This window comes from Varanus komodoensis, unplaced genomic scaffold (assembly GCF_004798865.1).
Source record: "Varanus komodoensis strain SLA01 unplaced genomic scaffold, ASM479886v1 scaffold18_3, whole genome shotgun sequence".
Classification (NCBI taxonomy): Eukaryota; Metazoa; Chordata; class Lepidosauria; order Squamata; family Varanidae; genus Varanus; species Varanus komodoensis.
The window spans coordinates 4,061,197-4,088,817 of NW_025335549.1; the positions used below are offsets into that span (position 1 = coordinate 4,061,197).

Below are 27,621 nucleotides of genomic sequence, written 5' to 3' on the forward strand. Positions count from 1 at the left end.
TTGCTGCCATCACCCATCCTCCGCTCTGGTTGTGTGAACATCCACTTGAGTGAGGGCAGGAGCTGCAAAGGGCCAGGGCAACGGGATGGGCAGTGGTGGCAAGGAGGCGGTCCTCAGGAACTGGTTGCGGATGCTTGCTGTGCAATGGAGAGAGCCTTCCGTTCTCCCCAATGGCCAGCTCTCCCCATTTCTCCAAGTGTGCACTAAAATTCTCTCCTAGCAGCATCCTTTGTAGGCATATGCAGGAATCCCACAAGGCTTACTCCAAGTAAGAGCACAAAAGGTTGTCATCCTAGCAGGAGTTCCCGGAAGTGAAGACTTTGGAAATCAATGGGATTTCCTCCTCCAGAGGAAATGTGCACCAAACAGAGACTGCAAATCGCACAACCAAAACTGGAGCATCCTACAGTGGCGACCTCAGGTTACCAGAGGGCCAAAGAAGGAACTCCATCGATTCATCACGAGCACAAATTCTTCCAATGGGTCCAGCCAGTGCCTGGGAAGGAGACCCCACGTGTGAAGCCCATGGGCACTGCCCCAAGTTCCAAGAGGGGTGAAATGAATGATCTAATTATATTTTAAAATAAAAGGAACACTGGTGTTGCATCGAGCGTGCGATTCTATGCATGGCCAGTGCATTAAGGAGCCCGCTGGGGCTTGTAGGACCTTTTTCCTCCTGTCTAACCATGCACAGGATCGCGCCCCAGGGTGCCTGCAAATGCAGCTGCCGACCTCTCTTGCCACCCACCACCTTCCAAGCAAACGAGGTGGCGATTTTAAATAGAAATGGCCCTCGCTGCTCCGCAGAGTGGAACCTCCGGCACTTCCAAAAACAGCTGGGGTTGCCTTTCAGCTGATCGCCCTCCTCAACTTTCCCTACAAGCTCCCCCGCCCCCCGCGCCCCCAGCACACACGCATCTCTTCTTCCTGGAGCTGCCAGCAGCTAAGGGAGTACGAGAGGGGGAAGGCATCAGCGAAGGGGAGGCGTGGATTGGGGGGGGGAGTAGCCTGGTTCTTTTTCCAGGCGATTAGAGCGCCCCACGCAAGTTAAAAACCACCTCGCCCCACAGAAAAGGGGAAAGCGCGGCGGAGGGGAGGGGGCGCGCTTCTTTCGCTCACCCAACGACCCCAAAAAGCAGGGCGCAAAAAGGTCACCCAGTCGCGCACGTGCGCTCTGCCCGCAAGACGGGCTCCCCTCCTGCCCCCCCTGCTGCCCCCCCCGCCCCCGCCACATGCAACGGCGAAAGCACGGAGAAGCGGCTCACCCGCCGAGTCGGGCAGCGGGATCGCGCTGGAGCGCGGCTGCGTCAAGGCCCGGCGCATGGCGGCAGCGGATCCGCCGCTCCTCTGCGCCCCGGCCTGCGACGCCAGGTGCGCGGCGGCCCGGCGGGCTCTACGGTCCGGCGCGGCGCATCCTCCCCTCCCGAGCTCCGCGGGCTCCGGCTCTGGCCGGCAGCAGGAGCAGCGGCGGCTCCCTCCCGCTCCTCCAGCCGGCCTTGGGCGCTTGCGCAAGCCGGAGAGCCGCCCGCCCGCCCGCCCGCACGCTTCTCTGCGCCCCGGCCGGCCGGCCGGCCAGCCCGGCTCCCTGCGAGGCGAGGCCGCGGACGAGGAGGACGGGGACGGGGCTTCCTTAGCTCTCCACGCAGCAGGCAGCAGGCTGCTCCGCTCGCCTTTCCGCTGCGCGGACGCGCAAGCTTGCAAAACGCCCTCCTCGGCGAGGGAAAGCGCCAAGAGCCAGAAAGCGAGAGGCGGGCCCGACGCCAACATCGCGGGGCTGCCGGTCGAGTCAGAAACTTCTGCGGCGCAGCCCAATCCTATCCGCCTTGCCCTGGAAGGCCCCCGTGATTTACGTGGGATTTCCGCCCATCCTAGCCAGCCGCTTTTCATGTTTAACTAGCTGTTTAATGCTGCACTAGCGCAGACGCAGATCGGAACAACCTCACGCAAATCAGGCAACAAGCTGCGTCCCCCTCCTCTTTCAGCCGCACGGGCTAACATTGTGATCCATCATCATCATCTTCATCATCATCATCTTTATCATCCTTACATTGCATTTGTATTCTCGAGGGAGGAACCGCATCCTTGTGGATAGGTTGCGCTTTTAGTGGATTGAACTGCCAGTTCTGCCCCCGAAACAGTGCATTCCATTAAAGAAAAGTTTCCCGAATCTATGAGTTGCCTTTGTAATAGTAAAAATAATAGCAACGATAAAATAAAACAAAAGTAAGACTATACCATCATCATCTTTTTAGAGCTCTGTGAGCCCTGGAGAGAACTGACCATGGAAGATCTGGATTCACAGAGTGGTTTTGATGGAGGGCACTATTTTTTTTCCCAAGATTACAATTCCTGAAGTGCTACTATAAAAAGGAATTTGTTACAGCAATTATCTTCTGGGTTATAAACCTTAAAAGGCCTCAGATTTGCATTTGTCCTGCTGTAATAAGGCATACAAGGCAGCCCAGTCTGGGTTAATTGCCAAGGTATAGCATAAACTCTGATATTTCCCCTTCATTTTAGGTACTGGGTGACTTCTACAGGGAGAGACATTTATCAATTTCAGTCCACTTAGATGTTCTGCTCTTTAATTCTAGTTGGGTAGCGGTTGCTAGCGGTAGTGGTAGGGAAACATGCTTGGCAGTTATGGTGGGTGGTGTCTTATGATAATTCATAGGACAAAACCCCCATATGAAGTATTTTATCTGGTCCAGTGCTACCCGGTATATTTGGCTGCAATGTCCTTCCCCATCGATTCTCATCCAAAATGGAATACTGATGTTTTGGCAGTACCAGCAGAAATGTAGAAAATTCTTGATTCTCATGTTCATTAAGGACTTGGGAGGCTGGTTGATTTCCTAGCTGAGTTAACTCCAGAAACATTAGAGTTAGGTGTGAACTGAGTTTGTTTGTTTACATTCAACTAAATTCAGTTAATGTTAAGTGCATTTAAATCTCACTGATGTCAACAGAACAGCCAGTGTGGTGTAGTGGTTAAGAGCGCTGGACTGGGACGCAGGTGATTCAGGTTTTAGTCTCTGCTCAGCCATGGAGCCAAAGGGTGACTTTAGGCTAGTCACAGACCCTCAGTCCAACCTACCTCAGAGGGTTGTTGTTGTTGTTGTGGGGATAAGATTAAGAGAAGGAGGGGAGAGTGATGTAAGCCACTCTTTGTAAGAAAAAAGGCAGGATATAAATCTAATAAATAAAAAGAGCCACGTACCACACATTAAGACAAGGATGGGGAGCCCTTTTTCTGCTAAGCGAAGGTTTCCTTCAGGGAAAATCTTTTGGACACCAAGAGCTGGCTCTGAGCAAGGGTGGATACAAAGGTGGGCAGGGGCCAATGCCAGCTCCAGCTTTTGGGGTGCCCCTTCCATGGGGCCCCATCCTTGTGTTCTTCCACACAGAAGAAGGCTGGAGGATCCCAGTCTGAAATCATGGAGGAGTCCACATACACCCATATAGGATGCCTGCCCGGTGCTGGCTGGAGGCTTCCCAGGGCAAGACAGTTCCTTGGGCCCCTCCCTCCCTCCAGTCCACCTTCTTGCCGCCCTTCTCACCAGCTGCTTTGCACCTATTCCTCTTCTGCATCATGGCTGCCACTTGCTCACTTGGGAGGGACAGCACTGAGGAGCAAGCAGGCAGGGGGGATTCCTGCCCCTCCTCGTCCTCTGCGCCACTGTCGTTTGGGCCAGGCAAACGAGCAAGCGGGTTGGAGAGGAGTTTAAAGTCGGGGTGGGGAGTGGGGCTCTTGTCAGTGGGCCTTGGCAAATGCTGGCCGTCTCTGATGCCAGTCCTAGCGGGAGCACCCCCTTTCCCTTGCTATCATCATGAAGCCCCTCTTTGTCACAGCTTTCTCTCTTTCCCCCATCGTTCTCACCCAGCAGGTTCCAGGCAAGAGGTGGGCCATTTTTCCACTCTCCCCTGCATCACTCTGTGTTCTGCCTTTCCTGTTTTCCCACTCCAAACCTGTCCTCTTCTTTCAGCTGGCCCAACATGTTAGAGAAAACTGAAACAGTAAAAAACAAAACAAAACTAGTGAACTTGCTGAATAAATTCATATGATCTGGAGAACACTATGAATAAAATAACACACAGTTGCAGTCCTTTGTGTTAGCTGTATGCACATATTCATATGTGGACGCACATCATTGCGAATGAGTAGGTAAAAACAGTGCTGTTTGAAAACGGAAGGCAAAGCACAACAGGATAAACCATATGGTATATGGTACACAAGTCCAGTAGAAAATTATAAAAAAGCAAGATAAACATTGTAAACCAAAGAAATGTTAGGATATAGCAGTGCAATAAAATAGGAATGGCTTCAGTAGGATTAAGACATTTAACCCCCCCCATCCCCCCCAATTTACAGTGCAGTCCTATAAAAAGAGCTTAATGGGACATGGTCACAGGGAACAGGACTGGTGCCTTATCCAGGAAGAAGGCCCATTGAATTGAATGGGCCTTACTGCTGAGCAGGCATGTAGAGACAGTTCTGTTGGGAATCTAAGAAACTAATTATCATGAGCACATTCACTTACAAGCATGTCCTAAGCAGATCCAGTGGCACTTCCTTCTGAACAAGCATGCATGGAATTGTACAGGAAAGGAAGATTGCTGCACATTGGGAGAGTTTCTTTGCAAAGTGTGAATTCAAAAAATAATGAACTTTCAGTTTGTTTTGCACCGATTTTCTCCACATGTTTGTCACTAAAACAGATTTGGCCACAACCTGCAGCAATTTAAAAGAGGGCAGGGCAGATGGTAGAGCCAGACCTTGGAGGTGATCTGCAGTGGCTGAGAAATTCCTATTGTTGCTTGTGGAACAATGAAAGCACATGTGGGGCAAAATTAAAATTATATTGCGGAAACGAAGAAAGCGAAGATTTACTGGGAGTGGATTTTTGCTTGGCAGAACTATGAGCTTCTAGCATCCAGGATAGATTCTCAGGCTCAGATTTTATCTAGTGCAGCAGGCTATGCTTGGTGGGTCTCTGGGGACTAGTGAAAAGAAAGGCAGAGCTTGCTATCCTGAAGTCTACCAAGTCCTGAATGAAAAGCACCCCACTTTCAGAGCAGTCCATGCCAGAAGGCGGCAGGGCAGAGTTTAAAATGAGATCAGGATGACACTGGGATAAGCAGCCGCATGTAACATGAAGCGGCTAACAGCGGCAACCGGCCTGAAACCAAAATAGAAAACGTTTGGAAAACACATCTCTCCTGCCATGGAGACAACACAGGACTTCTAGTAGAAACACAGCAAGCACATTTTACAATGGCCATTGTTCATCTGGGGCTTTACTGTGGGGGGCAAGATGTCAAAGCGTGTTGCAAAAAGAGGGGCTTTTCATCTTTTGCTGCTTCAGGTGAGAAGCATGTGAAGCAGTATATATAGAGAGCGAGGGAGGCTGGACCCTGAGGCCGGAAGTTAGCAAAATAGCACGGAGAATGTTGACAGATGGCCAGAGAGAACAGTCTGTCCTGAACAGAGGATTCTGTGTCTGTCAAAAGTGTCTGGTAGTCTAGATGTGCCAAAGTCCAGGTATTCTCCAGCAGATGGGAATGTCTTCACTCCTCTCATCCTAGAAAAGCCTTTTCCAAGCTACTAGCACATAAGACCTTAAGAAGAGTCATGTGGGATCAAACCAGACACCCACAACCAGGACACAAGTGAAACTGTTCTCTGTTAGTATCAGTGCTTTCAACCTATTTATATGTGACCTGGAATCAGGAGTGAGCAGTGAGATTTGCTGATGTCAGAACACTATTCAGGGTTTCTTTTTGCTGCCTAGAAAGATGGTGGTTCTCCCACACTAGAGACATTCAAGAAGAAACTGGAAGCCATCTGAGTGGGATGGTGTAACGTGGTGTCCTGCGACAGCTGGGGTTGGACTAGATGGCCTTCATGGCCCCTTCCAACTCTACTATTCCATGATTCTATGTTTCAATCCAAAGGGATTGTGAGGAGCTCCAAGGGAATCCCTCCAAGCTGATATCTGGGGGAGCCATGGAGTGTGTGTGTGTGGGGAGGTGGGGGGACCAGATGCAAAGAGGCAGCTAGGTAATTTTAGAGCTGTAGTGGGAAACCTGAAAGCTGGGGACAAATTTGGCCTTCTCCAAGTCCTAATCTGACTCTGGGGTCCTGAGAAGGCCACACCCCTTCTCCAGGCTCCACCCCTTCCTAGTGACAGCTGTGTTTGGTAGTTTCCGGTTTTTGTGCAGGTTTTCTTCCATTAGAAAGGGTTGAAATGTCTCCCTGAAGCTTAGAGACCGGCTAAGGGCTTTACGCTGCAACATGCAGGGACTTTGGGGGCTAAACGCATTGACTTCCCACCCACCGCTGGAATGTGGCCCCTGGAACTGACTTTGGCCCCTGGGCTGAAAGAGGTCCCCTGGGGTGAGGGGGGTTACTCTGGGGTTTGTATGCATTTTTCACACAGCTGCAACTCATAAGACTAGCCGTGGTCCCATGCTTGAAAGCTGCTTCAGTGTTCTTCATATGTTGCCACAACAACCAACCTCTTTGCCAGGCTTGATCAGAGAAATGCGTGGAGCATGTGCCACGGTGTGGTGCAGGCTTCTTCCAACCCCGGCACCAGTCCTGGAGACGGGCGTGCGACGGAGCACATGCGTGTTGAGTTCTGCACCTCGTTTTCCCTGCTCACCACAACATCCTGCTGCTTTATCCCTGTGAGCCCTGGCTCCACGACAACCCCATTCATGACCATGCATCCCCCTCTATGTACATGGCATTTACAGAAAATGAGTTGGCAGGGCCCTGCCCCCAGAGGCTTGCAGCCTAGAAGCAGATTGAGATGCTGTGAAAGGCAAAAGGAAAGGGGCATAATCAGTATAGCCCTGTCCTCAGCATGTCAAGCAGAGTTTTGCCCAGAAAAATGTAGGAGCCCGTGTGGTGCAGCGATTAGAAAGCTGGGCTATGACTTGGGAGACCCAGATTCTGGTCACCACACAGCCAGGATGTGGCCAGCCCTGGGTGGCTGCAGGCCGGACACTGATTCTCAGCTTAACCTCTTAGCCTCCCTTACAGTGTTGCTTGAGGATAAAATGGAGAGGGATTTGATAAGCTACCTTGGATTGCTTGCAAGAAGTGGAAAATAAATAAAGGATCATGGGAGCATTCATTCATTCTTTTCTATACCACCCGATAGCCAAAGCTCTTTGGGCAATTATCCACCAATAGTTACCCAAAAGTATTTCTGTGCATTCAGTCTGGCTCTGCTCCAGCGATCTTCAGATGGTTTGTATCCATCCGGATGGCTGGGAAATTGACACTGCAGAATCCCACCCTGTCTGAACGCAGTGATAAATTTAGCAAGTCCCTGGCTGCAGAAGAGATCCTGCGAGTGTTCAGACAGGCCCCCCTCTCACCAATGAGTGACGGGAACATATTGGCACAAAAATGCTGTCCCCTTGGTTAGGATCTCGCTATTTAATAATAATGTACCAATCATCAGCCTCCCAAGACAGAGTAAACTGACTGTCTGCCCAAGGAGACTCTTTTATTTCCTGGAATTTCTCCTACTGTAGACTTTTATCTATGCATTGATGACTTTTGGGGAAGAGAGATCCATTTGTGTCTGGAATCCTATTGCATGATCTCAGCTGCCTGAGGAAAGCAATCTCTTCATTAGTCTCCTGCCTGCATACCCTCCCTGCTTGCAACATCGAAAAAGCAACACTGGTCACACAGTTCTGGCACTGAAGCCTTCCAAAGAGATCTCCGTCCTTTGTGCTTTATTTTCTTGCTGAATCTGTTTTATTTCCCTAAAGGAAAAATAATTGTGCAAAGGGACTGTTGGATGAATTCCAACGAGAGGGTTCGGTTTAACTCTCCAGGGTTGGCATACATGGTGGAGAGAGTCGTTTGTATCCTTAGCCCAGAAGTTCACTTGCTACCATTCTAATTGTTCTGTTTCCCCTGTTCCTGCATTTTTGTACAAAGCCATGGAAGTGAATACCACCTCTGGAGGTGCAAAGGACTACCATGGAAATTATCACCGGAAGCCGGTAAGTAGGTTGCCTTTGACAATACCCAAGGGCTGCTCAGAGGGTTGGTTCCAATTTGTCCCCAACCGCACTAAACGGAGTGGCTTGTAGCTATGCAAAAAGACACCTGCTTTCCTTGTTCAGGTGGGCAGAGCTGAAGGTTTGCCACCCGTATCTCAAGAGATGGAAGGGAAAGGAAAAAAAATGAACGGACACATACATAATGCAACATGCAAAGTTAGATATTGCCATATGTCACACAGAAAGGCTGTTCAGACCATTTTGGTGTTACTTAGCTCAGATAGAGAGAGAGAGAGAGAGAGAGGGCTGAAAATATCAATAGGTTAATTGATGAAATAATCTGTATCCAGCGTGAGATGCTGGTTGGACTGGGACTTGGGAAATCTGGCTCCTACTCCTTGCTTGGCCATGAAACTTAGTGGTGAGTTTCGCCCTGCTACTGACTTTCAAATTAACCTACCTTGCAGGGTTGTTGTGAGACTAAAATGGAGAGAAGGCTTTTCCAAGCCACTTTGGATTGCTTAACAGGAAATGAAGTGGGATAGAAATGCAATAATAAGACGCAATCTCCCAGTGAAGGTGCTTTGGTTACAGCCCATTGTATTTGTTGACAACATTCATATGAGCACAGAATAATTTTTATCAGTGTTTCCCAAGCTGCTGGGTGGATGCTGGGAGTTGTAGTCTAACAGAGGCTAGGAAATGATGGTTTATATCCTTGCTCCAAGTAGTTCCTGCCCAGGAGCCTGGCCTGATTTAGTCCTCCTCAACAGCAAGAGCATAACAGTACCTTGCACGGAAGACATGTCGCTGTTCTCAGGGCATGCCACAGGTAGCTCATCTACGCTGTACATGATTTACTAGTGTTACTAGTCCTATGGAACATCACCACGAGAAACAGTTTATATATGTGTCCATAGCAAGGATGGCATAGCAAAGACAATGCTTACTCTGACCTGGAGTCACAGTAAGGAGATACTAATTGCAGGTTCAGGCTACCTAACGTCCTGTTTGTGGTTGTGGCCGTTCCTGTTGCCAGCTTGCATGTGTGTGTGAAAAAGAGAGGAAGCAGGGTGGGGCGGCTAAAGAGTTTCTAAGATCATAGAAAAAACAAAAATGAAATCAAAGAACTGTCCTATGAAAGCATCCAGGTGGCCATAGAATTCTTGGGATCCCTAGAGCAGAGCTCCAGCCTCGGAGCCTGGGGTCTGTGCTTGAGGCTCCCTCCCTGCCCACTCCTGCTAGATCAAAAGCCCCACACCAGCTGCTTCCTTGAGCTCCCGAGAATGACCTTGGAGAAGGGGTAAAGGGGAGTTTCAGGAGCTGGGAAGAGGAGACGGCGAAAGACACCAGGACAGGGTGCACGCTGGCCATGCTCCAGCTTCTTTCCTTCCCCATCTGATGCTCCAGCAGCTAGGCAGCCAAAACAGGTCAGAGGTAGCAGGAAGTGGAAGATGGTCTCCACACTCCTCCCATCCGGCCCAGATGCCTGTAATACTCCGAGTGTGAAGTCTTATGGGCCTCCCTACTGGATTGCTCTCTAAATTATTTCTGACACTCATGAGCAGCAACTGGCCCGCTTTGGACCATGTCTGTGGATTGCCTTGTCCGGCATGAGGAAGGACATTCTGCCTCCTAAGGTCATATAGACCAGTAACCTTTAGGTTTCTTGTGTCTTCTGCCTGCAGTATGTGGCTTGGATCATGTCCACAAAGCAAGCTGGAACTCTGGCAGACTTCGTGCTGTGCTGGTAGTTTGGTGATCTCGATTCCACTTGGCCAGTGGAAATCCTGTGGATGCTTGAGTCCATTTCCCACATGCATGCCTAGTGTATCCACAGCTCACCACTCGGCCACGCATCATGTCAGGCAGGGAAGTTTGCGGACGGGGCTCCCTTGAGAAACACTTTTTGCCTGAGACTTCCCTTCGGCGGTTAGCTCATTCACATGTGCATCACTCAATATTTGGGTTCACTAGGCTACAAACATGGAAGTGGCAGACAGGTCCTAAGATTCAAGTGCCATGTATTCTGTGGAATACGCAGCTCTTGCACACTGGCAGGAAAGGGACCATTTTTTGGTTTGTTTTGCTTCTCCTTCTACAAGAAAAATAATAGCAGCAAGAACAATGAGCAGCACTATTTCTTTCCAGGATCTGATTTCTTCACACATCTGGCTGTGAAAATGTTCCTTCACGGTGTTCTTCCTCAAAGCCCAGGCCATGCTACCGTTTTGCGAGAGGAGGTGTTTTCATGGTCCTTGATCTTTTTTTCTTCACTTTTCCCAGTTTGAGAAACTTCCTGCCAAAATGACAGCTTTCATCACTCTGAACAAGTGCAAAAGTTTGCAGGCAAAGCAGAGATGGTTTCCTGTAGATATAAAACTTAAAAGCCCCTTCTGACAATGTTTGTCCTTGTTCTCTGATGCAAACGGCATTCATGAGTGGGCAAGCCATGTCCCAAATTAGACCTCTGAGACTGAATTACAGAAAGTTCACAGAATGCTCCCATGTTCCACCAAAACATATTTTCTCTGAAATAAGCCCTATTGATTTTGATGAAATTAATTTAGATGACATTCTTCTATCTTACGTGCCAAGTGTTAGCAAGCCTCCTCTCCTAAAGGCACAGATTCACACAGGGGGAGCAGCTGCATTCTACATAGTTTTTAAATTAGTAAAAACAATGCAGCTAATAACTGCACAAGGTCCCCACCTTTTAGGGTCCATGACACATTTTGAATTTTGAGAAAGCACTGTAGGCACGGCCACAAAAGGCCACCAGGAGGACTAGGGCCAGTCACAAAATGGGGTACGAACAGCCCCAGTATTGACTAGTGCAACAAAGCATTCATTTCAGAGGCGGCTAAAAGACAAGTAACTTGTCTTAGGACTTCGGCAAATGGCAAGGCGGCATATATGGGGCCCCAAACTTAAAGGCCTTCCTTTGAACTTCCGTTCCTAAAATAGCCCTCTCCCATCCTACACATGCTCCCTTTCCTTCCCCCACAGGCCCTGGGTGCTCCATTTTTCCTTCCTCCCCAAACCCTGACCCAGATCCTCGAATCTCCATCTCCCGTGGAACCTACCGCCCCTTCGTCCACCAAGACACGGGGAGAGCTGATCGCTGCCTCTCCCCCGAGCCCACATCTCCGCTTGCTGAGCGTGTCCATCGGGACACTGTTCTCCCTGCTGGTCCCACCCAGTTTGAGCTGTTCTCAGTGGATGGTTCTAAATGGGCTCTCCCTCCCTCTGTGGGTACTCCTTTTAGAGCTGTCCTTTTCCTTCTCGCCCCCTTTTTTCTGATTCTCCTGGCAAGTCAGAGAAAACTGTGCTGGGGACTTGAGAGAAGCTGGAGACTATTATATGTGTAATTGCGGGATGAAGGAGGCAGGAGCCTGGAGGGCACGCAGACACGTCTTTGCGCAGGCTGGTGCCTGTAGCCCCTGTGCCGAGGAAGCTGCGGTGTGTGCCTGACTTCAGCTAGGCTGGGTTGCTTCTCTTATCGCGCCTGTGACTGCAGCCATTTTGCTTGTGCCACCATGGCAACAGGACGGGACCGCCAGTAGAGCTTGCTCTGTGACTGTATTTCCTGCTAGGTTTATGAAGCTCAGGGTAGTGGGATTCTGAAAGGCAACAAGGCAAGGCCTGTGTCGATGTATGAGGCCCCTCTTGTGTGGGGAGCCTGTGGTGGCTGCCCCTGCATGGAAAGTGTTCTGTCTGGGAGCAAGGCTGGCTGAACTCGGTGACATGCCTGGCATGGTGCTACTCAAGAGGTGCTTCCACCTGCCATTTAAGTCCATGAAGGTGCTTCCCTTTGGCCAGAGTGTGCTGCACTCTTCTGTTTTCAGCTTTCACTTCCTCTCTCTGCTCACATGACTCCAGCTCTCACAACCCATGGAAGACAGACAGACTGTGCCACAGGAAGCCTTTCCTGGGACGTCCCTGTTTGGATGAATCGGGGCGTCCTGGCTTTGCTCCGTCATCAGGTCTGCAGGCGTGGGATTATGGCAAGTTCAGTGTTCAGAAGTAACCTAGCACAGCGCAGTTGGGTTGTCTGGAACAGCAAGCGTCTCACGCAGGTGCTTGAAGGATTCATTCAAGGTGCTCTCACTGCGTTCTCTGGTCTGAAAGAACCGTGTCAGCCATCTCTCCTGACATCACAAATGCACCTTCGAAGAGGGAAAAAGGAGCACACTGGGGGTCCCTATTTCCCATGCTGCTTCCTGTTGGAATCCCTTCCCTCTCCCCTCACTCCCGGGTGTCTTATCTAGGGGGTTGTCAAGATAAAAGTCTAGGCTTGAGGTACATGACATCAGAGGTGTCTGCACCAAGGGAGGGGGTGATAAGACCACATCCTTGGGTGATTTTGGACTCCAAACTTCTGCACCCCATCGCTTACTTATGTTACAGTGTGTTTGTTAAGCCAGCCCATCTCTATTGGAGGGCACTCCTGGCCATTCTGCAAAGTGGACTCCAGTCATATGCCCCAAAGTTCTGCCTTGATGGTGCCAGAATTTCTACTTCTTGGTTCATACATTCTACCATTTCATCTTTCTTAATACAACATCTTCCTCTTCTAGATTGGAGAGTATTTCAAAATGAAATGCATTTCTGCCCCTGACCTGTATGCAGCTTAACCTGCTCCGGGGTCCTAATCTGAACCAAAATCACCCCCATCAGAGAGGTATTTGATTTCATTTAAAGCAGGGATAAGGGCCTGAGGGCCATATTCCAGTTTGGAGAAATTCTGGGGCCTCACATTCGCTTGGTGGGCAGGGCCAAAGACAAAAAGGGGCAAGGCCAGAGAAGAGGAGGAAGGGCCAAAATACCATCATGTGGTAATTTAAAGCTCTTACATCCAGCCATTAAGGCTTAGGAGAGGCTATTCAGCCTTCTAGGATGGGGTGGAAAAGCTAGGAAGACACGAAACGAACATCAGTGAGGGAGAGAGAGCGGGGCCACAGGAAAGGCATGTGCTTCTTTGGACAAGTTCAGATGGCTGGCCTGGGTCCCCCACGGAAATTGGACTTGGCCCATGGGTTTGAAGTCCTGCAGCCCAAACTCAAAGAGAGCAATGTGGAAGGTTCCTGCACGCATCATGTCTCATGTAGCCTCATGCGAGTGACAGATCTGGCAGCATATGAAGGAAGCCAGTGGGTTCTGGTAGGCTGATCTGGTGCCTGGGGACCAAATCTGATGAAGAGATCTTGGAGGAGCTGGCAGGGGAGGCTGACAACCCTGTTGTCATTGGGGCTCCTTATCCACAGAAGCCTTTATTTGGAGCCTTCGGGGAGCTATCCATGGTGTTGAACTCTACCCCCGGAATAGTTTCACCACCATAGGAGTCCTCCATGGGGTTCTGCTCAGCACAACGGGTATCTCATGTAAAGCTCAGAATAAAAGCTGCAAGGGATAAGGGGTCGCACTGATAGAAGAGTGCCCAGCCTCCCTCGAGAACTGGCTAAATTTAGCCTGTAGAAGAGATACATTGAGAGGTGCTGGGGCTGCTGTCTTCAAGTGTCTGAAGTGCCGTCACATACAGGGTGGATCAAATTCACTTGCTGGTGCTCCAGAGAGTTGGACCTGAACCAAGTACAGGAGAAAGGCTTTCCTGGGGCCATTTGATGGGATGGCTTAGCAGGTGGTGGTCCCAGCTCTACTGGGAGTCTTTAAGCAGAGGCTGAATCCAGGGATGCCCAAACATCCCCTTTCAGAGTGATTGCAGTTGTGGGCTTCTTGCACTGGCCAGGGCTGGACTAGACCAGCCTCCCCCAACTCGGCTCCCATGGGACCACACACCCCATCATTCCCAGCAAGCAAGGCAATTGAATGGCCATGCTGGCTGGGGGTGATGGGACTTAATGCACTGTCCAGGCATCTCCATAATGCAGTGTCCCAGTATACTATAAGTCTGCTTCTGCCAGGTAGAAATCTCTCTGCCACCTCATTTAATAAGTCCCAAATGAGCCTGTGCAGTAGAAGGTTTCTGCAAGCTGGGGGTTCAAGTCTGCTTGCCACAGTCTTGGGTGGAGGGATGCTTGTGATGCTGGAGATCCAGGGCTGGCTGCTTGCCTTTCACTTTGCACCAGCAGCAAAGCCACACACACATGCAGGATCGCTGCTGTCCGGTTTAGCTGCAGGACAAGTATACCTTTGATGGACTAACTTCCCCCAGCCTGGTGCTCTGCACATTTTCTGAACTGCAACTGCCAGCATTTCTCACCACTGCTGTGCTGGCTGGCACAGAGTTGAGGAAGGCTGACGTCATCGCTATCTGCTGGATTTAAACCCTTGCTTCCCCATGGCTCTCCCTCCCTTTGTATCTGCACAATATTGCTGTGAGGATGGTCAGGCTGGAAGGGACAGTGCTACTGAGTGAGCCTCATGGCTGGTTTGCGATTCAGTCCCAGGTCTCTTGAGTGCTAGTCTGAAATTCTGCCACACCGGCTCTCATTTGCAAGTAGACGTTTCTGCTCACACCACACTTCTTATTTAACATGCAAAACATTTCTGGAAGCCTGTAATGAGTCAGTCATGCCCAGGTGTGCAAAACATCTGGGTGCTCTTCAGTGTTACTGTTCTTTTAGTGATGGTTATGAGGCAAGGAATGCTGGGAACAATAGATGGCAAAAGAAGAGGGATGGCAGAGGATGAGGTGGCTGGATGGAGCCACTGAAGCAGTCGGCGTGAGCTTAGGTGGACTCCAGGGGATGGTGGAGGCCAGGAGGGCCTGGAGGAGTGTTGTCCATGGGGTCGCGATGGGTCGGACATGACTTCGCGACTAACAACAACAATGGGACAAGGATGTTGTTACACTGATGAAAGCTGTAAGGACTAAAGAATTCCTTGGGCCAGATCTTCACAAGAACTTTGTACTGGTTTCACGCTGCAGCACCATGGAGTCCGGACTGCCCTCTCCCACTTGTGCAGGCTTTGGCCTGCCTTTGTCCACGTGGGGTAACATTTCCTTCCTCTTCCGATTTTTTCCTTCCAGTCCTCTTGAAAGTAAAGGGGGTTAAAAATAAAATGTGAGCGGGTTGTCACATTGAGGAGTTAGTGCTGGAAACATCACACAGCGGAGAGCAGTGTACTAAATAGAAGGAGTGACTGGCAACAGAATGTTGCCGAATGGGGAGCTGCTGTCCAGGATTCCAAGATGTGCCGAATCCCCATTCCCTTCCCTTCCGGTTTTCCGTGTTTTCCTCAGCAGTCAGACATCTTTCTACAGCAACTGACCACATCCCATCCTCTCTGGGCTGCTTTGGGTTTTTCTCCTTGTACCCCAGATGTTTTTCTAAAAATGCTTTGTACTCCTTTAAGCTTGGGGTACCGACTGCCCCACAAGTCTTTTCTGTGTGGGTGGTGCCACTCTGGCTACAAATGCGATGGCCCTCAGAGCAGGAACACTGGAAACAGAGAGGAGGCTTCCTTGGATGGAGCGAGACCATAGAGCCACCTAGCTCAGTATTGCTTCCACCAGCTGGCAGCGGCTCCCCATGGTTTCCAGGCAGCGGCATTTCCCAACTATATCGAGAGCTGTTGGGAAGCAACCCCAAGACTGTCTGCCTGTACCACACGTGAGGCTGGCCCCATCCACGTTGCTGCTTAAGGCAAAACGGGTGGGTGAGAGCCCTTCCTGTTCCATGCACAAATGCTGACCAGACAGATGGGCAGTCGGCCCTTTCTTTGATGCTGGTGATGGAAATGGCAGGCTACGGAACAGAGCCCACAGTGGCTTCAGGACAGGTCAGGTGGCCCACAGCTCTCCACTCCAAAACTGCTTCCTAGCATCTGCTGCCTAAAGTAGCCATCGCACCCTGCGTAATGGTAGGGCCAACCCTGTCAAGATGTGCTCCGTGCTGGAAAGGCTGTTCTCCCCAGCAACAGGAGCTCCCTTATTCCAAGCCTGACTATTACACTAACAGCGGTTTGGGGTTTTGCACAAGGATCTTTCCCAGCCCTCTCTAGACTTTGGGATTGATCCTTGGACCTTCTGCATGTGATGGAGCTAAGGATCTTGCACAGGGAATGGCACCCACAGCCATCTCCCTATCCAGCTGCAAATGAGAGAGAGAGAGAGAGAGAGAAACTGTGCCTGGCTATAACACAGGGAGTAATGATGAGAAAATGGAAATTTGAACCATCTCCAGATAGTAAATGTGCTGATGTTTATTTTTGGCTGGAGGGGGGAAAAGCAAAATAAAAACAAAGCAAAACATGGAGTGCCTGGCATGTGAGGGATTTGCTTTGTCATCAATCCAGGAAAATAAGGATGAAGAGCGAGATCAGCAGGACTCAGACGAAGAGGAGGAAACGAGAGGGAAAGATATGGCCAAGAAGACATGGGGGGATGTAATCAGGGAGATGAAGATCTTCCTTTGGAATCCAGAGACAAGGCAATGCTTGGGAAGGACAGCTCAGAGTTGGGGTAAGTGAAAGGTTTCCTGCCTTCCCTGGGGTAGATCAGCTTTCATTTCCTTTCCCTTTTGCAATCTCCTCTGAAAATTTCTTCTTGAAGGGCAACCATGCTGAGAAAAAAATCTTGCATTCACCCAGTGGACACTTGGGACTCTGTGAAATGGCTCTGGGACCCTGGGAAATATGCCTGGGGCTAGGATCCCAGCCTAACAAAGCCTCTGGGTCCCTGCCCCAAGGAACTTACAGTGGATGCCAGGGAAACGATACAGAATGGACTTGGCCGGGATAAATAGGGGAAGGCTCTGTATTTATTTCAATGGCCCATACTGAGAATTGATGACAGTTGGGGGGGGGGGCACCCAGGGTTGTGCCAAAAACTTCACAAGGGAGGTGGGTTTTGCAGAAAGAATGAGTGGAAAGAGAGAAGGCAGTGTGGCAAAGGTGTTCCGGGTGGCCGTTCTGAGCGTAGAGGGCCACGACAGAAGAACAGTGGCATCTTTTGGGGAGCAGCAAAGCTTTGGACCTCTGTGGAGCTGCACAACCAAAGTCACAGGCAGAGAGCAGAAGAGGAGAGAGGCAAGGGGAACCAAGTCTCTGGAGAGCTTTGGAGACAAGGACGAAGAACGAACGCAGGATCTTGGAAGCAGGAACAAGAACAAAAACATTAAGCTTGCAATCCAACGCAGCTTTTTCCAAGCTGGTTCCTTCCAGATGTGCTGGACTGCAGCTTTCATAATCCCCAACTAGCTGGGAACATGTCCACTGGAAACCCAGTTAGATTTTTGACATGTGTGGCACTAGGACAATTTAAACAGGGTTTTTTAAAGGACAGCTGCACTAATTCAGCCTCAACTCTGATTCCCCGCCCCCCATATCTGCAATATTCAGAGTGAAATATATTGCAGGACTAGCATAAACTGTTTTTTTCCCAGCCATGACCCTGGGCCACATTATAAACATGTAGTAAATCAAAGTGTTTCCAATAAAATACATGCAGAGTTGGAAAGATTATGTGATTTCCCTCCTCTGCTGGTCCTTTGGTTTTAGGGGTGTAGGTATGTGTGATGGACACTCTGGAACCTACTCAAAGCTCCCATAAAACCTTAGATGCGTCCTCTGTTTTACTCTACCCCCATTTTCAGCTCTCAAAGCATGGTGTTGAAGTCAGTGCTAGGCCTCCTTAGAGTATACCACTGAAATAAAAAGTAGTCTCTAAGCAGGACTAACAACAGATACCTTTTGCTGATTGGCAATAATGTCTGCTGATCCGGGTTTCTCTTGTTGCATCTCCACACCTGTCCATTGACAGAATCTCGGTTTTCAATTTGTGAGGAGGAAATAAAAACTGGGGTTTGTGGGAAAGATCAAATGTTTGAACCTCCACTGATTTATTGACATAAGCCCAGGTTCCCTGCAGTTTTTACTAATGATAATGCACTACCAGGCAGAGGCAAACTCAACTGCCAGGTTTCAATACAAGTGCACAGCATTTTATTTTATTTTATTTTATTTTTATTTATTTTTCAATTTATATCCTGCCTTTTTCCTACAAAGGGCTCAAGGCAGCTTACACCATTCTCCTCCTCCATCTTACCCCCTACCCTGTGAGGCAGGTTGGGCTGAGAGTCTGTGACTGGCCCAAAGTCACCCAGTTGGCTCCATGGCTGAGCGGGGACTAGAACCCAGATCCTCTGAGTCCCAGTCCCATGATCTTAACCACTACACCACACTGGCTCTTTTTATATTTTTATATTTTATATTCTCCTCGTCACATAGACAGTACAGAGCAATTAATGACAGAAAGCAGACACTGCAATGAAATTCTGAGGTCATAATATACAGAACAGATAATGAAGATCAGCCAAACATACAAGTGACAATAAGATTACAATATTTCTAACTGCAGTGCATTGAGATTTCAGTTGAGTAAATTCCACAAACTTGAACCCATCTCTGGGTCTGCTTAAACATGTAAATTCAGGCTATTGAGAATCCATTTATGAACTCATAAGCTCATCTGTTGCAATCCATTATCAGGAAGACTCAGACCCTGAGTAATGGATTCGCACCTTTCTGATTGGCTCTAGCGCTCTGGGCTAGCTAACTAAATACTTCTTGGTAAACTGTGAATTCCTGCAGGGACTATGCAGCAACACTGTAGCAGTGATTGCCAGTTCCACTGAATGGCCTGTCTGCTCTGGCTTACAGCTAGAGAGGAGGAGAAGAATAGCGAGAGAAAGGGAGGGGGGAAGAGTGCCATTTTCTTAAGGCAACAGCAATATTAAACAGTGACTTGGCTTGGAAAGCTGGTGCTTTTGAGAAAGAGTGCAGGTTTGATTTTATTACACAAAAGCACACATAAGCAATGTTTTTCTGCCAGGATTTATCCAAATTTTCCCAACACCATCAATGTATAACTCTCTTTCTGTCTGTCTGTCTATTGTATTTCTATTCTACCCAATAGCTGAAGCTCACTTCCTGTTTGCTTTTTGTAGGCAGCGGAGGTTGCAGCTTTAGGACACGAATGCCAAATTCATTTTCTGTTCTCTTTCCAAGGAGTTCAGGGTTACTTAATTTCATCCATGGAATGCTCACCACAACCTTGTGACATAAGTCAGCCTGTGAGGCTCACGGGTGGATGTAGATTTGAACCCAGGTTTCATTCTGACCCATTCTAACCATAGAAACATAGAACTAGAGGGAGTCAGAAGGGGTCTCTCGGGCTATCTAGTCTGACCCCCGGCATGTCTTTCTGATTTATCTTTTTAATTGGGGGGGAGGGTTGCTGAGTGGAGGTGGGTAGAGATGTCACATTGAAAGAGAAATGGCAGAATCAGCCCCATTGATTCTTACCAATTATAAATACTTTTAAAAAAGGTTAAAAGGGGAAAATGTGATCTTAGCCATGCGTGGGTGCTTTGCTCTTTCTCAAGAGGGCCTTCCTGCTCTCAGGCTCTCCAGGGCTGCTCCTTCTCTCTCCCCACACAGCCCCACCCACAGTTTGTTCTCAGACTCAAGTTCCCCACAGCATAAACACCTCAGGAACGCGGAGGTGAAAGGGCACATCTGTGTTCTCAGGCTTGTCCTGAAACTGGATTCGGGTTCCCGCTGGGAAACACACTCGGAGAGACAGGCACCAGCGCACAAATAGGTGGGGTTCGACCTTTGCTCCAGCACCGCTCTTATTTTTAAAGGCCTTTATTCCCCTGGGACGAGCCAGCCCGCCGTCGTTTTAGCTCTTGGCCAGGATGCAGCCAAGGCAAAATGCATTTTGCTGCTTCGGTGGAGCTGTCATAACATCAATGTTTTGTGGCATGCTCACTGAGGGTTTTCTTTGTGCAGACCCCAAGTGGTCCTTCTGCTCTTCTCCAAAGTTCCTTTGCCCACTGACTTGCCCTGCCCTCCCCGGGGCCCGATCCACGCAAATGCCAGAGGGAGAGCACACGGGAAAGCAATGCTTTGGCTCCCTCTCTCCTCGTTATTGCGTGTGGAACAGAGCTGTGGGGCCAGAGAGTAGAAGTGGACCCCAGCAAGGGTTGGGCCTTGGCAGGTGATCCATGGTGCCCACTCCTGGTGCCTTCCCTGATTTCCTTCTGTGATTTTGACACGCCAGGCATGTGCGGTTTGAGTTCCACCTGACCAAATAACTACGTAAACAAAGCCAAAAATTAAATCTTGCCCTCCGTTACGAAGACATGGCACGGTATTATGCACCATGGCAAGATATAACTCTGCTTCCTGGGCAGTCACCAACACATCGTCTCTGCCTTGCAGGCCTGATACTTCTCTTCTATCTCGTTTTGTATACGTTCCTGGCGGGTATGTTTGCATTTTGCCTGTACATCATGCTGCTCACCCTGAGTCCCTACACGCCCACCTATAGAGACAGAGTCGCTCCGCCCGGTAAGTACGCGAGCTTGGCTCTGTTCTCTGTGCCTTCCACTCCATGGGGACCCTTTGCATGGATGCTTATGCGTGCACGCAGCCATCTCGACCCTGCATGTTATGGAGATGAAAACAGAGCGGTCACTTAGAAATGGTGGGAGAGGAAGCGCATGCCCAAAACAGGAAGACTGGATCGTGCAGCATTTACATTTGCTAACACCTATAAATGCCAGTTTAGAAGTGATTATTGAAAATTAAAAGACTGTACGTCTCAGCACAGTGTGGAGGACGTGACCCTGTGCTTTGCTCATGGACGACTTCCAGGCCTTCCTCCTGATGGGTCTCTGTCTTTAGGCTGGACTGGGACTGCAGAGCCCTTGCAATATGGGATTGTCTTCTGCAAAGTACGAAGGTTACCATCTCCATCCCATGGACCAAGGCAAGTCTGACCTGGTTTTGCAACTCATCTCTCATTTCCTCTGTTGCAGGAGTTATGATGCGGCCATATATTCGAAATACATTCAACATTGCTTTCAACATTTCCCAGCGCGTCACATGGGAACCTTATGTGGAAAACATGGAACACTTCCTTCAAGGTGGCTCCCTCCTTCCCTCCCTCCCTCCCAGTTTGACCATTGAAATCTGTTAGATACTCAAAATGGGTTCTGGAAGCTCAGTGGTTTGTACCCACAATGCTTATGTGTTAGCCAAGGTGATGAGGTCAAACTGGGAAAAAGTATACCTGTCCAGAAGAATATCATTGGAAGGTAGATCTGGTTAGCATAAATCATTTCAACAGGGCTTCTTCAGCTTCGCTTACAGCAGAGGCAGGCAACCTGGTGCCCTCCAGAAGTCTTGGACTACAACTCCCATCATCCTGACTACTGGTTGTATTCGCTGAGACTGATGGGAATTGTAGCCCCACACTTCTGGAGGGCGTAGTTGCTGGGACTTATGGGAAATTGCATCCCAAAACAACTGAGGGCATCAGATTATCTAGAGGAGGCTTACAATGGGCAGTTGATCTGCATCCTTATCATGTGATTTAGCTGGATCAGCTGACGTATAAGAGTCTTACGGGCTTACCAATAGATCTACTGACAGAGTAATAAACATCACAAAAGTAGGCTTCAGGGGTGGTTACAGCAAAGGAAACTTGTCAGGGGCATATCCAAGCAAGACCAATGTACAGAAGAATATTGGTTTCCTTTCTGTCATATGTAAAGAAAGCATCCTTTTAGAGCAAGAGAAGGTGACTTGCGGCTGTCCAGAAGTTTTGGCTGTTTCCTGTTATGACCCTAACAGCCCTAGCCTGCATCGCCAATGGCAAAGTATCAGTTTTTGCTATGTTTGCTGCCCTCGTATAATACTGAAAATATCATGGCTCCTGGCCTCTAAGAGCAGGACAAGATGCAGCGTATCCCTGCCCGTTCAATCCTTGCTAACATTGTACTGCTGGGATGATAGGACATGTGGCAAAAGATGCATGGAACACTAACTTTCTCTGTTGCCTTTAGATTACAATGATGCCATTCAAGAATCCAAAAATATTGTGTGCACACCAGGCCAGTATTTCATTCAGGAGGAAGAAAGCAGCATTAAACAAGCCTGTCAGTTCAAGCGTTCCGAATTGCTGAACTGTTCCGGGATAGATGATCAAACCTTTGGATTCTCCCTCGGACAGCCTTGCATCCTGCTAAAGATGAACCGAGTATGTTTGCTTGCTCACTGTTTTTACCTTGTAGAATGGGCAGTCAACACTTTATGACAGCCAAATACTTTGGACTTCCAGATATTTTGGATTTCAAGTCGCATCGGCTCCAGCCAGCATGGACAATAGACAGGAATGCTCATTGTTCAACTAAATCACCTGGAGGTTGGGGAAGGCTGCACTGTTCTATGGGGCCTGAAATCAAGCATTGATCTTCCTGGATCAGACCGATGGTGTTCAATATGATGGGGCATTCTGCTTGTAGTGAGGTGCGGGTGGGGGGGGGGGTAGACTGATGCCTTTGGAAAGTTTCAGAGAAAGCAGGTGGCATTGAGGATAGTGACTCTACACCAGCGGGGCTTCTAATCCATTGCAGCATTTATTTTGAACTTTATGAGAGCTGCCCATGGGGTGAACACCATGCCCCAATAGGTGCTCCACCATGGAACCCACAGAGGACTCCTATGAAGCTCAAAATAAAATGTGCTTTGGAGAAGCGGTTTCACTGTGTAAGAGCCAAGGAGGGGTGGGAGGAAAAGCCTCCTTAGTAATTTCTCATGAAGAGTTTTTTAAAGGGATGCCCATTTTTAAGGGCACCATGCACAGAAAGTTTCTGTAACACACTGCATGCTGGGTGGGCAACCCTGTGAATTAGAGGGCTTGTTTCTGGCTGGCCGGCTGGCACCTGGAACCATCTGGAGCTTTGGTTAGGTTCAGGGCTTGGGCCATCAACCTGTCAGGGGTTGCACCTGGCTAACTAAGCGGCCTCTCTCTGCAGGAATTGGCTTCCTCTAGGGAATGAAGTTGGAGAAGCGGGGAGCCAGCTGGGGACGCCTTGCTGAGTGCTCCTCGCCGGCTAGGCCAGTCCAAAGCCCTCCCTGGGGGTGGACCGGACAAGCAGCGGCCTCACTTCAGCAGGGCTGGGAACTGGTGCTGATGCCTCCCTGGGTTACTGTCATCGGAGGAGAACCGGTTCTGCTGGGGAACACTGAGAGTTGTAGGACTTTATCCTGGCAGGCCAGGAAACTGAACACGCACAACACTGCATCTCCAGGCTGCAACATACACACAGGGGCTCTCGGTGATGATCCAGAGGCTAGCTAGCTGCTCTGAGGGCTCTGCTCTATAGTCCAAACGAAGGTGCCAGCTGGAAACTCTCCCGCTCGCTTCCTTTCCTGATCTGCAGGAGCCACATAGCAAAAATTGAACTAGAACTGCCTCTGATGATTTGATTTTTCTATTTAACCAAGCGCAATTAAAAGGCTCTTCTTTCTGTAGATTATAGGCTATCAGCCTGGGTATGGGAAACCCGTCACCGTGAGCTGCAAAATGCAGGTAAATGCGCTTTGCTTTCATACATTCTGTACTGCAAGGGTGGCCTCAGGTGTCCAGACCTTAGTGGGGCCCGTCACAGGGTCTCCTTTAGAGTGGGTGCTTGCACATTACATCTGCAAAAGGAGCGCATGCATTTGCAGAGCTGGTGCCGAGGGTAGGCGTGGTTGGGCAGCTGTCAATGTCCCCCACCCCAGCGAGCAGTGACTCCATAAAGACTGTCCAGGCTGTGGAACGAGCCTCTGGAAGAGGCTCCCCCAGCACTGCATCGTGGTCTTCCCTGCACTGGGCAAAGACCTTATTTTACTGAATTTGAAATCTTTGCACAACTGCTGGGTTTTAAATATATATTCTGTAGTTTTAAACATTCTGCAATTCCATTTTATTGGGTTGTATTTTAGGGTTATAATTGTCAGGAACTGTGCTCAGAGGTTTACCTGTTAGACGAGAGAAATGTGACATGGAGATAAGGCAAGACATGTAGAAAGCTGCCTTCTAACAGGCTGGAGAGACTGTGGTTCTGTTGTCTTATTCCTACCAGCAGCAGCTTTCCAGGGTCTCTGGAAAAGAAGGCTGGGCCACAGGCGCTACTTAGCAAGCAAAAGCTGGGAAGTAGCAGGGACTGAACTGCAGGCATTTTGCGCAGCCTCCGCCACTGGGCTCATGTGCTTGTTATCCAGCTTCTGTGGGCGGATATGGTGTTGCAGGAGCCCTACTGAGCACTTTGTATACCTCATTACTATTTTTAAATTGCAGAAGGGTGATGAAAGCCATCTCCATGAGATAAAGTTCTATCCAAGCGAAGCCTTCGACCCCATGTACTTCCCTTACTACGGCAAACGCACGCATGTAAGTTGAAATTCAGCTGTTGGATTCTGTTGGCTGGATCACGGGGGCTGTCAAACACAGGATCCAACCACAGTGCACAGGTCCACCCAGAAGGAAACTCCACGGAGCTTAGTGGGGCTTTCCTTTGCGTCAGTGGGTCTAGGCAGGAACTTAACTGGTTAAACCTGTGTGAGCCGTCCTGAGTGCTTGGCAGAAGGATGGGATATAAATGCTTGTAAGACAGACAGACAGACAGACAGACAGACAGACAGACAGACAATTGGGTAAACATGGGCATTGGCAATTGGGGAAATCGTGAGGTCTCGATCTCACGAGGGCTCTCCATTGTCAAGTCCTTAATGAGAGGGCCTAGCTCATATTTATATCCTGCTCTTCTGCTGCTGCTACTATTACATTGCATTTATATCCCACTTTTTTCCTTTTGCAAGGAACCCAAGGGAGCTTATACTCCATTTTATCCTCACAACAACCCCATGAGGTAGGTTAGGCTGAGAGTCCAGTGACTTGGCCAAGTGGGGACCAGATCCTGGCTCTCCCAGGTTCCTGGTCCAACATTCTAATCACCACACTGGCAATCCAACTCCAAAGGAACTGACACTCTGGATAAAGATCCCATGGGAAAACACAGGCATCCCAAACTAATCAGTAATGAAATCTCACCATTTGTGATTCTGTGCATAGCTAGCTGAGAATAAGCTTCGCTGCACTGAGTCAGTGGTGGGACTCTCTTCTTACTACAATTTCAGCTGCTAAAACACACAAGTATTGCCAAAAGATAATACTGAAATGCAGCCTGTAGAAATACCTACACCTTGCACCAGATTTTTACTACTGAAACTGCCTGTGTGGTGTTGGAACCCCATCAAAATGGAAGAAAGAAGTATTCAGCTGCTGCTGGATTATTCTCCTCATTCTCTGAGTGGCTCTGTGCTAAACTGCCACAAATGCGAGGCATGATTTGAGGCTGGGAGTTAAAAAGCGACAAGCAGTAAGTACCCAAGACTGATGACTGCAATGCCTCGTACGAGCAGCTGCCAGAAAAGACTGGTCAGAAAGACTGCCTCCGTTCCTGGTGTTCAGGACCAAAATATTATCTTTCTGATGCCAAGCAAAGTTTTCAAGCTTTGAAATGCATTCCAATATACCCACTTTCTTTTAATGTTATTCACTGTGACATGTCGAAAGGTTGCCACCCTCAAAATTGGCCATCCCAGAATTTAAGATCAGCCAGGAAAGCCTTGCTTGTGGTATCCTTGAGGCTTGTACCATTACTACCTGTGACAGGGCCTTTTCAGTGGTGGCACCCCAATTATGAAACTGTCTTCTGGTAGCAGTTAGGCAGTCCCCTGTGTTGTTACCATTCAGATGCCAAACCTGTGCATTTGTGCTGACTTTGGAAGTATAGACAACTGCTTTATTTGTGATAGATTATGTTGATGGTTTTATTGTATCTCATTATAACTTTGTGATTTTAGAGTCATTATTTTAATTCTGTATATTATACTAAACATTAATTGTTTATATATTATATTATACTAAACATATAGGACATTAATCACCCTGGGCTGTTTGTGAGGAAGGGTGAGATATTCATCAAATAAGTTATTCTGTATTTCACCTATTTATTTACAGAATTTTACTGCATCCTTTAGCCAAAAAAAAAAAAAAAAAAAGTTGCAAAGATTAGCCCATACTTAGCCCACAAAAAAGGTTAGAAAGATTAACCCATACTTAAAATGTGTAGCCCATACTTAAAACGTGTGGGGTCTCTAAGACAACACAAAAGGAAAAGGGATTGGAAGAGAAAAGGATAAAAGCAAATGCGCATCTGGCTAGTGTACTGGGCCAGATCGACCCTGTTCAGCCCATGGTTCTCTGGCTGGCGGTACTGCGTGTTCTATCCAGCAGGGAGGGGCAAAACTCTCTCGTGCTGTTCCGAACTGCCTTAGCAGCTCCACCAAAGCTTTGTACAGCCCCCTTTAAAAGAAGTGAGTGTGGGTGTGCTAGCACGGCAGGTCGGAGTCAGTGCAGTGCAGGGCCACAAGGATGGTGGCCGGTTTGCAGGGGATGCCGTATGAGGCAAGACTGAGGGAGCTGGGTCTTTCCAGCCTGGAGGAGACTCCGAGGGGATCTGTTGGCCACATATAGGTGTGTGAGGGGGTGTCACACGGAGGTGGGTTGAGACCTGTTCTCCCCTGCAGAGGAGGGCAGGATGCGCTCCAGCAGAGCAAAGCTCAGGGAGCCAAGGATCAATTTGGATGCCAGGAAGTACCTCCTGACAGTTAGCACCCCAAGGGTGTGGAATGGGCTTCCACGGGAGGTGGTTGAGGCCCCATCGGTGTGGGTGTTCAAAGACAGGCTGGACATGCACATGGTGGGAATGTCGTGAGCAGAGCTGGCTGGAGCCGGGGGTCAGACAAGATGACCCAGGAGTCCCCTTCTGACTCGCCCAGTTTCTATGTTTCACTGATTGGCATCTCATCCAGCTTTGAGCCCATGCAGCAGGGCAAACCTCTGAACGTCTGCTTGGAAACAGCTCCCTGGTAAAGTGGAATAGGATTGTGCACGGAACTACCCCAAGCGATCCCTGTCTCTTACCTGCTTCTCCTGTTCCAGGTCAACTATACGCAACCGGTGGTGGCTGTGCAGTTCACCAGTGTGTCTAGGAACCACAACATGAACATCCAGTGCCAGCTGAATGGGCAGGGCATCATCAATGACTATAACAATGACCGGTTTCTGGGCCGAATCATCTTCACACTGAACATTGGCGAATAGACCGGAGAAGCATTTGCCACCACTCTTTCTGCAGCAGTCAAATCTTTCCTAACCACAGGGAGCAGGTGGCCATTCCCAAACACCATGAAAATTCAAACCTGTTTTGGAGGATTCCTTTGGCTTTCTTCACAAATTAAATGAAAGGATAGCTGATAAACCATACAGTCAGAAGAATTAATCGCAAAACATTGAGATGGTTCATCCTGAATGAAAACCCAGGTCATGTCAGAGAACATTTTAATTTTAAAGCATATGCAAGATGCTTCGATTTTATCGTTCAGTGGTGCACCAACAGGGACAGTGTCCAGTAGCAAAGGGACAATTTGACCATGGCAACCAAGTTCAACAAGAACTCTTATTCTCTCTCTCTCATTCTTTCTCTCCCTGCTCCTGCATCCTGAGGGTTAAAAGCATTGTCCATACAGGGGAACCAACCAATTGTCAATTAATAGCCCAGCGGATGTTCCGAGGGAAGAAACCTGCATCCTCTCACTGCATCCTGTGAGCTCTCTCAAGTCCCTGTGCTCCAAGAGATGTTCCAAGCTCACACCTGCCCTGTTTGAGGCAGAACCCTGTGACACCTCTTTAAATATTGTCAAGTGCTCTGTGGATGGATCGCT

At 49.0% G+C, this 27,621-nt stretch overlaps 2 protein-coding genes across 5 annotated transcripts in view; one reads left to right on the forward strand and one right to left on the reverse strand.

Annotated features, from left to right (window-relative positions):
• Positions 1–27,042, reverse strand: part of TMEM255A (transmembrane protein 255A) — a 47,333-nt gene extending 20,291 nt beyond the window's left edge. For 2 of the 4 annotated variants that reach the window (XM_044427394.1, XM_044427397.1), the window contains exon 1: positions 1,266–1,323. In XM_044427394.1, coding sequence (XP_044283329.1) covers positions 1,266–1,323 — 58 coding nt within the window. Of the gene's footprint in view, positions 1–1,265; positions 1,324–26,821 lie in introns of those variants that run through there. The other 2 variants (XM_044427398.1, XM_044427396.1) reach the window with 2 other exon arrangements.
• ATP1B4 (ATPase Na+/K+ transporting family member beta 4) lies at positions 7,966–27,084 on the forward strand. Its single transcript, XM_044427399.1, has 8 exons — positions 7,966–8,028; positions 16,291–16,456; positions 20,221–20,349; positions 20,820–20,927; positions 21,849–22,042; positions 23,321–23,377; positions 24,131–24,223; positions 26,840–27,084. Exons 1-8 carry the CDS (start codon positions 7,966–7,968, stop codon positions 26,999–27,001), a joined length of 972 nt encoding a protein of 323 aa, XP_044283334.1. The 3' UTR covers positions 27,002–27,084.
• Positions 27,085–27,621: the final 537 nt, after the last annotated feature.

Bases quoted from the DNA above. Each gene is read 5' to 3' on its own strand.
- ATP1B4 (XM_044427399.1), top strand. From the start codon at position 7,966: ATGGAAGTGAATACCACCTCTGGAGGTGCAAAGGACTACCATGGAAAT. The intron at 23,378-24,130 runs GTAAATGCGCTT...TTTAAATTGCAG, and splicing joins CCGTGAGCTGCAAAATGCAG to AAGGGTGATGAAAGCCATCT. The intron at 24,224-26,839 runs GTAAGTTGAAAT...CTCCTGTTCCAG, and splicing joins ACTACGGCAAACGCACGCAT to GTCAACTATACGCAACCGGT.